General features: G+C 35.2%; 1 protein-coding gene across 3 annotated transcripts in view; it reads left to right on the plus strand.

Moving 5' to 3' along the window:
• Window positions 1–12127, plus strand: part of ANTXR2 (ANTXR cell adhesion molecule 2) — a 153934-nt gene that overhangs the window by 16106 nt on the left and 125701 nt on the right. For all 3 annotated transcript variants that reach the window (XM_082463833.1, XM_082463834.1, XM_082463832.1), the window contains exons 5-7: window positions 121–228; window positions 362–430; window positions 1219–1299. In XM_082463833.1, coding sequence (XP_082319959.1) covers window positions 121–228; window positions 362–430; window positions 1219–1299 — 258 coding nt within the window. The remainder of the gene's footprint in view (window positions 1–120; window positions 229–361; window positions 431–1218; window positions 1300–12127) is intronic.

A 12127-nucleotide genomic window follows, 5' to 3' on the forward strand; every position in this document is an offset into this window, starting at 1 on the left:
TGTTTTAAAAGCCAGTTCATAATATTTTGATTTTGTCAGACTTAAAATTCAGCTTGATGGAACATGCTGGTTAAAAGTTAAGATTAACTTATGAGTTGGACAATTATTCTTCATTTTCAGGCAAATGAACAAATTGAGAAAGCAGGAGGCTTAAAAACCTCCAGTATCATAATTGCTCTGACAGATGGGAAGTTGGATGGTCTGGTGCCATCATATGCAGAGAAAGAGGTGAGTATTGAACTGAAACGGTTCTTTACACCCCAGTGTACTTTGCTGTATGTCTCTGCATGTATTAGCCTGACATTTGAATAATTCACCTCTCTGTCTTCCTCTCTCTGTCCCTCTCTCATTCTCTCAATAGGCAAAGATATCCAGGTCCCTTGGGGCTAGAGTTTATTGTGTTGGTGTCCTTGACTTTGAACAAGCTCAAGTAAGTCCAGCAGATCTGCAGCCTTTAATCTAAATCACATAACTGTCTTAAGGAGAGTTTATCAGATTTTTTTCACTGATGACTTATTATGACTCAAATCAGTCATTAAAGATTTTCTATAAAAATGGCCCCATGTCTTGAGCTCTATGTTAATAATGTCTGAATTTGACAGGCTTCATTACCTAATCAAGCTGAAGACAAAACTCTAATTTTCTTGAACATTTATTCCATTTGAAGGAACTAATATTGGAAAAGCTGTTGGATTAAAACAATATGCATACTCCTCTTCTTTAACTCAGCTGACAGGATTATCATGACAAGTCTTGTTCAAATGTTTTAGTTTGAAAACTCAACTCAGGAGTTCAGGGATTTGGGAAGTCTGTGTAGGAGGAATCTTTAATAATTTTCCCTAAAGAACCAATTTTTTTTCATGAATTTTTGAGGGTTTATGTATTAAATTTGTTTCCCCACTCACAAAATGATTTTACATTTAAATATTTGGTTGAGTGTGACTGAGACTCCTGTGTCTCATGACATTTACAGCTAGTAGAGCTCTGAGCTGTTTTGAAATTGAAACTTGATGCCAGTGTAAAGGGGCTGTGTCTGATCTCAGTTCATTTTCTTGTGATGCATTTAGAGTAACACTAGTCCCATCACCTTCAGTTCCTGACAGTGAATTAATCCGCTGGTATAATTTTTCAAGTGAATGTAATTGACATGTAATGAAGTGTATAAAGTGTTGTATGTCTCAACCACCTCTCAATTAAATTTTCCTCCTTTTTCTAAAGCTTGAAAGAATTGCTGATTCCAAGGAACAAGTTTTCCCTGTCAAAGGTGGATTTCAAGCTCTTAAAGGAATAATTAATTCTGTGAGTATTTCTCTGGGGTCAGGAAAGGCTCGTAATTTTAGATATATTTTAAACTATAGGAAGTAATCTTGATATCCAGTTCAGTGGGTCATTATCTTGAAGAAAGAAGTTAAGAAGGAAGTTTGTTGGGTGTTGCAAATGCAGGGAAATTCTAAAAGATCTGGATTTTGTTTGTTAAGTGAGATTTGGTATTAATTCTTGCAAATTGAGCTCTGTGAGCCTGGGTTTGTGATTTCAAGTTTAAGATTTTCATAAACAGTCTCAGAGCACGCTTTGAGCATGGAGTTCCTCACTGTATTGATATCTTGAAAGTTTTATAGGCTTTATAGAAGAGTAAAATAAAAATTTGGATTGGACTGTGTGATTGCTTCCTCCTCCAAATATGGTATTTCTTAGCTATCAGTCAGGCAATTCGAACGGGTGGCAGAGTATTTGACTGCGATTGTTGTTCTTTCCATTTTAATGATTAATAGTTTCACTGGAGCTCATAATATTTCTGTTTGGAATTCAGTTGAGCTGTCTCTGGTGATCATTAGAATCCGGGCCATCCTAAACAGGGTATGGGGAAGTGGAGTGATGAAATGCAAAGCAAAACTCCTGGGCTTTCACAGCTGAGGTTTATGTTTCATTTTACTGCCTTTTGCTAGAAGCACTAGGAGCAGTTGCTATTAAGTATTTATGATATTTTGGTAAACAACATCCTAAAATAGAAGTGGATAATATATATTCTCTAAGCCAAAGCTTTTTCTTTAATCCTTGGGTATTTATTGAAGGAAAAAAAAAAAAATCTCAGTTTTTTTCTGACATTTGGTTCTGGAATTTAAAATTTGTTTTTAAAAATCATGTTTTTCAGAAACACAGAGTGAGATTTATTGCATTTGTTTTTGGTAGTATGTAGGCTTTTTTCCTCTTAATAAATGGATCTTTTCAGGAAAAACATACAATTTGATTCTAAAACATATCAGTATGACTAGTGGACAGGCCAAATATAAGTGCAGAATGGAACATAGATTCAATTATTTTAGGAGTTTACATATGTGTTTAGTTTTAGGAAAAAATTTCAATGTGAAAAAGTAATAAATATTTTTGTAGGTGGATTCAAGGTACATACTCTACAACTGCGATTTGTTTTACAGTATAGGACAATGTATTGACAATGCAAAAGGGAGGATAATTTGACCCTGTAAAAAACAAATCAGTGTATTGTATTTTAAATAGAATTTTATTGTACTTGGGAATTTGCAATTATTTTTATATTTGTACTGGGAAGGAGAAAAGACCTCTGTGGGTTTTCCCCTTTGCATTTTTTTTCTGTATATAAAAGGATTAATTCAAAATCCTCCAGGTGACTAATTGGCTTTTGAAAACTCTTTTTGTGGGTTATGACTACAAATATCTCCTTCAAAAAATTAGTATTTGACTACTGGAGGAGATAAAGTTGTTATTGTTTTATTATATTTATTTGTTCAATTTCACTTTTTAAATTTGTATAAGAAAACTTTAGAATGGAATTTCGAACTACAGTGTTTCTCGCCTGAAGTTCTTGATAGACTTTAGCTCAAGTAAGTTATGTCAAAAGATTTAGCATGAACTTAGACAAATTTGCGTTATTTTAGCCACACATTATGAACAAAGCCTCTTGAATTTCATCTGGAGGGGGCTGATGGGTATAGCTATCATCTCATTATAGTTAAACTGCAGCTATTTTGTCACAAAAGGAGTTGTAAGTGATCCTGAGGGAAGCCAGCCTCTGGGGAAACCCTAGCAGTAACTTGGGGGAGGAGGCAGGTAGACAAACGGAGCCTTACAATCAAAGTTGATCTCACTAATGATTGAGATTTCTATCAACATGATAATAGCTTGGGATTTCTGCCCACTTTGTAGAAATTTAAGGCACTAAATCAAGCACTTTATCTCTCTTCAGGGCAGAGATTGTACCACCTCTGATAATATACAAAAGCTGTACTTCTGCCTCAAATTTGAATTACCCTTTATATTTACAAAGTACCATCTTATCTTTAAAAATTATATATGGTATTTAAACACATATAGTGTATTTCAGGGTAAGAGCTGAGAGAAGAGAATCTCTCTCTGTTCTTTATGGTTTACCAAACTAATGGGTAACATGGTACTGTGGAATGTATTTACACAAAGCTAAGCAAATGGAAGAAATCAGAAAATTTAAATCTTTCAGATGTTTGGTACTCTGAAGGCAAAATATTTGCTAAATTGATCGATAATTTATTTTTCCTGCTAGAAGTTATTTAAATACATCTGGCCTTATTAATTGTCAGTGCATTAATTTCCTTGAAGTTAATCTTTAATTGAGAAAAAGTGATAACATGGTTTTCTTGTTTTCTGTGTCCTCCCTTCCCCTGCCCACTAAAATCCAGTGACCTAGATGGTCTGGTCCCTATTGTAAAAGATATCACATTTTGTTAAGGCATAGTTTGTTTAGAATCAACTTTTTAATCAGCAAGGATAAGAGTTTAACTTTGGAGCCTTTCTTCATTATAGTTTTTGAAAAAAGAAGAAACACTGTAGTAGTTCTAACTTTTATAACTTCAAAACAAGGGACTGTAAAAGGCCTTTGTTATGAACATATTAACAACTTAATACCTTTTCTAAAATTTATTTGATTCGGAAAATCATTTTAATGGTCTATTTTAATTTGGAGGGAAATGTATCATTTCAAAATTTTTAGATTTCTATCCCGGCAAACATGATACGTATAACATTTTTTGTACTATTGGTTTAACCTCTACTCTTAATTAGCATATATGAGGGTTTGGAATTCATTATCTCAAGGAGGTACTGGTGAAAAACTTTTCCTCTTTTTTACCCTTCTTTTCCCGTCGTACAATGTATTCTTTCATTTCCTCATTTATTGAGCTCTTACTATGTTAGGGCATGGTATTTAGCTTGGAAGAGGGGGACACAAACTTATATAAGACAAATTCTTTGTTCTAAAGGGGCTGGAAAATGACGATTCGCGGTTTGGAATATGGTGGCGCCCTGCGAGAATTACAAAATGTGGGAATTTGGAAAAGGGAAATTTCAGTGAGTCATCCTATGTGATAAAAAGGAATCCTGTAATGCAGTATGTGTTAAAATATCAATATGGCTAGAGTAACGTTGACAGAGCGGTGGAATGAGTTTGGTTATACGAAGTCATGGGAGGCTTTTTGTGGTGGGATCTGAACTGCGCTCTGACAATTGGAGTAGATTTAATTAGAAACAAGGAACACAGAACTTCAGAAACAGCCTGGGCTGAGTGGCTGAGACACAGGAGGGTTTGGCTTGGATGGTGGAATGATGTGGGGGATAAACATTGGTAGGTAGGTTGGATCCAGATTATGGAGACCCTCAAATGTTTGAGTGGTGAAATGGCTCTTTTTGCATAAATAGTCGAGGAACCATGGAAGATTAATTTAGAGCATGAAATTTATAACAGTGAAAGTTTACATAGAATATGCTTATGGTAATGTATGGGATGATTTGAAAGATGAAAAGCTGTGTTATGTCTCTTGCAATAGTGCTTGTGAAACATGGTGAAAGGAAACCTAACATACTGAAGACAATATGAGATTGGAAAATACGAAGACCTGAGTGTGGGTTCCAACTCTGCCACTGCCTAGCCATGTGACCTTGTGTACCTCCTATAGTGTAATCTCTCTGAGTTTTAAAATTCTCATCAGTCAAATGAGGATAATGATATCTATATCAGTAAATTGTTTTGTGAATTAAATGAGATAATGATTAAGAATGATCTAACTCAGAAGGGCTGACTTTAAAACATGTGGTAGGAAGCTAGGAATGGCTGGAAGCTAGGACCATGTAGGATGGGATTATTGATCCTTCTGTAGGGTAGTCCACGGAGAGAGCTGGCCAACATTCTAAATGATCAATGACTTAGGTCTAAAGAGGGGTGGTATTGATATGTGCAAGGATCAAATCTAGCAAGTGGGTCATAACAACAAGGATTTCTAGATGGTGTAGCTACTCAAAGTCAAGTATCTGGATGTGCCCTAGTTCCGAATTCTCAGGGCGTAGGTCTAGGACCCAGCCGACAACTGGAAAAGAAGATTCAGAATTCCCATGGCAAAAGCTATGTAGAATTTCAGGATCCTCCATTCAGAAAAAAGAGCCACAATTCTTGTGGGAGAACTTGTGGTGCTAATTAGTGATTCAGAGTAGAAATGTTACTTTGTTAAGGGGAAACCACAGCCCCAATGGACTATAGTTCCTTAGGGCTAATTTCAGGCACTGGGATTCTAGGTCTTTCACAATAAAACTAGGTCAAGGACTGCAAGGGAAGCAATTAATAAATTCTCTGCCCGGGTCAGAATTATGTCAGGAACAGGGTGGGGCTGAACCTCTAGGTATGAAACTGTTTGCTCTGTCTGAGCCAGGCTCTGAAGGCTCTGGCAAATATTAGCTGGCAAATACTAGTTGTTGTTAAAATTGTGATGGCTGTGAAAACTGGAAATAAAAAGGTAAATGTGGGAAGCTTTAAAAAATTAATAGAACCTGGGAGCTCACTGGATATAGGATGAAAAGGACAGAGAGGACAGTCAAGTGTAACTTGGGCCTTCCAACCCTGATAATATGAGTATCTAGAAGCATTGAAAGTGAATGCTGTTTTCACAGAGGGGTCGGAGGGTTAGAGGACAAAGTGGAATTGGGCAGGAGGGCAGGGAGAGAAGGTGAATTGGGCCTGGGAAGAAATCCCGGTGGGGGGATGTCGCTGAGGGAAGTGGAGATCCAGGGAAATGTTCAAATCAGAAAACTGCAGACCTGAGTCATTCTTCCTCCTCTTGTTCTTTCTCCTCTCCCTTGCCCACCAACACAAGGATATAATTCTGTTTTCCACAGATCTTAGAATTGTTAAACAATTATTTTTGGTTTCTTGGAAAGGTGATTGTAGAACTTTTATTTGAAAATAAAATTGTATTCAAACTAAGATAGGCCAGACTAACCTGTGAGTACCATGTGGTTTCTAGTGCAGTGTTTCATAAGGCAGTGCTGTGTAAGAGAACATTAAAAATAAAACAAAACCACGATTAGTGAATAACAGGGAAAGAATAAAAATCAAAGTGATGTGGAAAAGCCCCTCCTTTTTTTCTAAAAACAAGACCATGAGATGTTTTACTCTTTCCAATTACTTCCATAAATTTTTTTTGATAGCACACCTCAAAAATATTAAGCATAAGAGATAAATCAGTTGTGAAGCTGTTTTTATAGATAACCCTGATCCAAAAGAATTAAGAACACTGCATCCTAGGTGATGGCAGCAAACTTCCTAAATACCTAATGGGGAAGTAAAGGAGCCTAGATAGGAAAGGAATGATCACTCACACATGTAGGAAATTTAAATAAAACTGTAATAGATTGTTTAATTTTTTACTGAAAAAAGTAAAATTTACATTTCAAAAAGTAACTTCATTCGTAGCGCTGGAAATATAAGCTTCATTTGACCTTTGGAGCCAAGTTGTTTGTCTCAGTAATACCTATTGTTGTTATTATTATTTTTAAAAAGTATCTAAGAAAGGTGTCTAAACTATGTTTTAATGGAATGAGAAGACGTTGCAAAATCATTTTCTCTACAGGAAAATCATTTTCATAGAAGAGGGTACCTAATAAACATTCTGATAAGACTTCAGCTTAAATGCTTTTAGCAGGTTCTGCTATGAATGTCGACTGCTTAGTTGTGGAAATGTCTATTTATAAAATTATGGTTTAATGAAAAACCTAAAGTCTGAGCTAAATATAAAGATATATTCACAGGAAAAAAAAAAGCCAAACTGGTACAACTTACTCAAAATTGGAAATCAGTTTCTAGGACTCCTTTTAAAAAAGACTGGCTGGGCTTCCCAGGTGGCGCAGTGGTTGAGAATCTGCCTGCTAATGCAGGAGACACAGGTTCGAGCCCTGGTCTGGGAAGATCCCACTTGCCGCGGAGCAACTGGGCCCGTGAGCCACAACTACTGAGCCTGCGCCTCTGGAGCCTGTGCTCCGCAACAAGAGAGGCTGCGATAGTGAGAGGCCCGCGCACCGCGATGAAGAGTGGCCCCCGCTTGCCGCAACTAGAGAAAGCCCTCGCACAGAAACGAAGACCCAACACAGCCATAAATAAATAAGTAAATACATTTAAAAAGGACTGGCTGTAGCATGAGGCTCACTGTGCATCAGATTCTTCTGGGCTTCTATTTATCCAAGGATCTTTAGTACTGAATATAGATAAGGTGTCTCCTTATAACATCTTTCACATTAATGGTTAGGAAGGTTGGGACCGTATTTCCCACCTCCTCCTTTTTTTGCCTAATACAGTGTTGGGTTAGTAACACTAACCATGAATTGCCTAATTCATGTTTATCAATGAATGAATAAATAAAATCCATGCTTCTTGAAAATATTTTTAAATTTTTAAAATACAATTATGGTGTGTTTAAGCATTCAAAAAATCAACTCCTTTTTTCTGCCAGAAAATACTTTATTTTGAATTGACTTCTGATTCCATATTACTTTGACTTTATCCTCTTATTTATATTCCACTGTATTAAGACTTTTGGTTACAAGTGACAAAAAAGCAAGTTCATACTAGCTTAAGGGAAAAAAAGAAAAAGAAAGGTATTGGCTTATCTAACTAACTGGGTGGTCCAGAGGAGGAAATTGCCTCAGGTACAGTTAGATCCAGGGAACCAATCCATGTTCTTAAGGTCTTCTCTCTTTGGAAGTTTTGCCTGTGATTCTATTTGCCTCATTCTCTCCTTGTTCCCATGAGTGGCAGTTGAAAGTAATTGCCAAGTGTTTCAGCTTACATGGGCCTCAATTAGCAAGCCCATTGGAAAGAGAGCGCTGTTGTCTCTGGGCATCAGTATAGTCTGTCCCAGTTAAGGACTCTGATTGACTCAGTTGAGTCAAGTGCTTATTCCTGTAACAATTACATAGTCAACAAACATATTTGGACCAGCCTGAGTAACCTGCTCACCCCTGTGATGAAAGATTGGGAGCAAGGTGGAGAAGGCTAATGATTGACAGCCTCACCAGGACCACATAGAGTAGAGAACAGTTTCTCCAATAGAAAGGGAACACTTCATAGATGTGTAAGGATGAAAAAATGTTCTGGGTAGGGAAGAAAAATCAATAGTATTACAGTCCACTGTATTAAAATACATTTAAAATATTTTTGACATATTCTAATAAGGCACTCCATTCCTTCTAAATTCCAACTAACTAAAAAATACAAATAGAAAATTTGCTTTAAAATAGTCATTTAATTTACTGAAATTTTATAATCTTGACATCCTTTGTCCAATGGTCTATTTGCATTTGCATGATAATTTTACTTAATAATAACATTATTCTTTCCTTCGTTCTTTGGTTGGGATTGTAGTGTAAGGAAATCAAATCCATTTTGGAAAAATAATTAGTTTTTTGTGATATTTTGTGAGAAAACTAAAGTGGTGGCATTAGGTTACATAGCCAAAATTAAGTGCCAAATGTTTATTTCTTAACGTTAATCTGTTGGGCTACAAAAGAAGATGACCTTTAGAGGCTCACTTGTTTTTGAAAGCAAATTCAGTTGAGTAGAAGGACATTAAAAAGGGGGATAAAATGGTTAAGATTTATGATTAAATGTACCATCAGTGTAAATTATGATGCGTAAATGCGTAACTTCTCAGTTATATCTCATTTTCCCCCCTGAAATAATAATTCCTAATTTATTTGGAAGCATATTTTTGAAAACTTACTGTGTTCAAGACACTTTTCTGATGTTGGGTTACAGAGATGGATATGGTACCCTTGACTTTTCTGAGCTTACAATTCTTAGGGATATGTGTTTGTAAAGTCAATAGAACTGATAAAGCTTTTTTTTTTTTTTTCTTTTCTATTCTTGTTGCATAGGGAAATAGTTTATTTGCCACTCTGGATTTCTGAAAAATCAAATAGAACAAGTATAGACTTATCATGCTTGTCAGGTCTATTTCATGTTTTATTTAATGAAACAAGGGAGTGGGTAAAGAGGTCTAATATGAAATAATATATGCATCAAAATGAAAAACATTTTGAGACTCAATTTCTTTAGATTCTGAACAAATAGTACATTTATTATTACTTTACCCCATAATTTCAGTGCACTTTTTATGGAAAGTCTATTTATCCTTTAGGAAAGCATTAAATGATTATTCTGAGTTTGTACTGAACAAAAGAAAATAAAAAAATCAGAGACATATAAACTTTTGTTTCATATCACAATGCACTTTGGGGTGTATTTCTATGGTATAGTGAGAAAGGAAGACCTGCTAATATGATTTGTTATGAAAACTGCAATTATAACATGCAGAAGAACTTAAATGTTGTTTCGCTATTTTGTTTCACAATTTGTGATATGGGCATAATTTCACCAACAGTATAATCAGAACTACTCATCTGTTATGTTTGGAGCAGAGAGGAGTAAAAGGCAATGATTATAACTTACATTCTTCCCTAGATTTATTAGAGTAAAAGTTTGTTTAGAATTTGTCACTTGTGCTTATACTACTCACTTACTTGCAAAGGGAGAGAAAATCCATATTTAGAAATGGGTCAGTGCAGAACATGCTGTATTGAGCAACTGGCATTTTGAAGCTCCAAGCATTTAAAAAAAACAAACACAACCAAAACACGTAACTACAAATTGCAATTGTTTTTCATTGACGTATTACCTCTTACAGAAAAATACATTTGGTAGGAATGTTTCACAGCTAGAGAGAAAATAAAATCATATCTGAATGTTGACAGGTAAAAAAGCAAACAAGAAATGATTGTGAGAAACAATCTTTCCAGTTGTTTTAGCTGCTTATTTTATGCACATGTGTGGCTAACTACTAACGCTTCATTTTAGGGGAATCTTTTTTGGGGAACTAATGCTGTGCAGTGATTTTTCCTTATGAGATTTAAACTTGGAATGCTTCATATTTGGGATGAACTCCTGTAGTGCTTAAGCTTCTCAGTGAGTCAGAAAAAAAAGTAGCTTTTTTTTTCAGACCTTATTATTATTCTTACTGATATTTTCTGACATGCTGTATGACATGGAAATTAACAGTTTCTATTTGTTAGGATACACTGAAGGTATTTGTAAATTATCTGTAACGTTCTGTTGTACATTGTGTTATATACTCAAAGTCAGTGTTAGAAAATTATTGCTAGAATGAATATTTTGAATTTTGAATAAGGTTAAAAATGTTGGAGATGTTTGGGTAGCATATTGAATTTAAGTGTGAAGAAATAATCTGTTTTTTTTGGAAAAATCTTTTTATTTAGAATTGACCTTAAAAAAGAAAGTCACATTCATTCAGTGGGACTTAATATCCTTTTGCTCTTTCACATATACTATCCAGAATCAGCCCTCTTTTTAAAAGAAGATGCATATCTTAAATTTGTTCCTTTTCATGTTGTTTTTATTGTTTCTTTTTCTCTTTGTTAAAAAAATGTTATTTTTGCATTTGGCTCAATGCCTTATGAGTGCCATTGATTACCAAAATTTGAACTATACAAATAACTTTTCCTTTCATTGTGTGTGACCAAAGATGTGATTTGATTGACTCAAGTAGCCCCTCATTAAGCTCTGTAATTTTAAATATACTTAACTGTTTATTGTTACATACCCCATTTATTTGTCTTATAGCCAAAATGCTTGTGCTTTTTATTAGAAAGTTTTACAGTTACTCTTCAATTAATTCAATAAATATTAATTGAGAAGCTGCTGTTTATAACATTGTGTTATATACCTTTTATATTAGATTGGTTTTAAATATGAAGTATTATTATTCATTATAAAAGTTTTTACATAGTTTCTTCTGGAATGGGCTCTATTTTCCAAATACAGTAGCCTTACCATCACCATTTAGAAACTGGAAAAAATATAGATTTTTAAAATCTGTCTTGGTTTATACTAGTTGTAGGAAGTGGGTTTTTGTTTGTTTGTTTTATTTAAACTGGATGCTTGATCTTCAAATCATAAGACCTAGATATTGCTCCCAAATTGAACATGAACTTCCAAGACACTGTAGGTCCTAAGTAATATTTTACTTCATTCTGCCCCCATCTTAACTAATTCCATGCTAAATTTTATCTTGGATATAGCCCAACTATAATTCTTTACTAATTAATCCCATTTTATCTTCAATGCCAGAAGAAAAAGGCCACAGCTATATTCATTGTATGCATTTTTTAAGGCCATGATGTGGCTTTTACTCCTTCCTACATGTTCTATATTTGTCATTATAACATGTCCATTATGTAAACATGTTCAGGAACTTACAAGATCTCAATCAAAATATGGTTTCATATGTATCTTAAAATATCTAAGAAAGAAGAAATCAAGTCTGATGCTATCTGGTTGTTTCTGCTGTAGATGTTTCCATGATTAACACTGTCACTTCACCTGGTTATTATTCAGTCCTTATAAAGATCTGATCCTAACCCTATAGGCAAGCGGGATAAGAAATTGCTTCGTGGCCACTGGGATTCTTGGAAGAGTTGTGTCTCTGACTTAGCAGCGGTTCTCACCCGGCCACAGATCTTGCCAGTTCTGGCTCCAAAGTGCATATCTGCCCCTTGTTGCTCTGTATGCAAATTGGACCTTTAGTGAAATCCTGCAGCCTGACCACATGCACTAGATGCAGACTCGATCCAAATTACTTTGGAATATGCCTGGAATATCCAGGGTGAAACACCATTCTGATGCTCCATTCAAGTCGAACTTCTGGGAAGGGACAGCACAATGGAATCTACTTTCATCTCCTGCCAAACATCTGTATCTCAGAGAGGCCAGCGGGCAGAG

Source organism: Balaenoptera physalus (assembly GCF_965194825.1).
Source record: "Balaenoptera physalus genome assembly, chromosome: 5".
In the NCBI taxonomy this organism is placed as follows: Eukaryota; Metazoa; Chordata; class Mammalia; order Artiodactyla; family Balaenopteridae; genus Balaenoptera; species Balaenoptera physalus.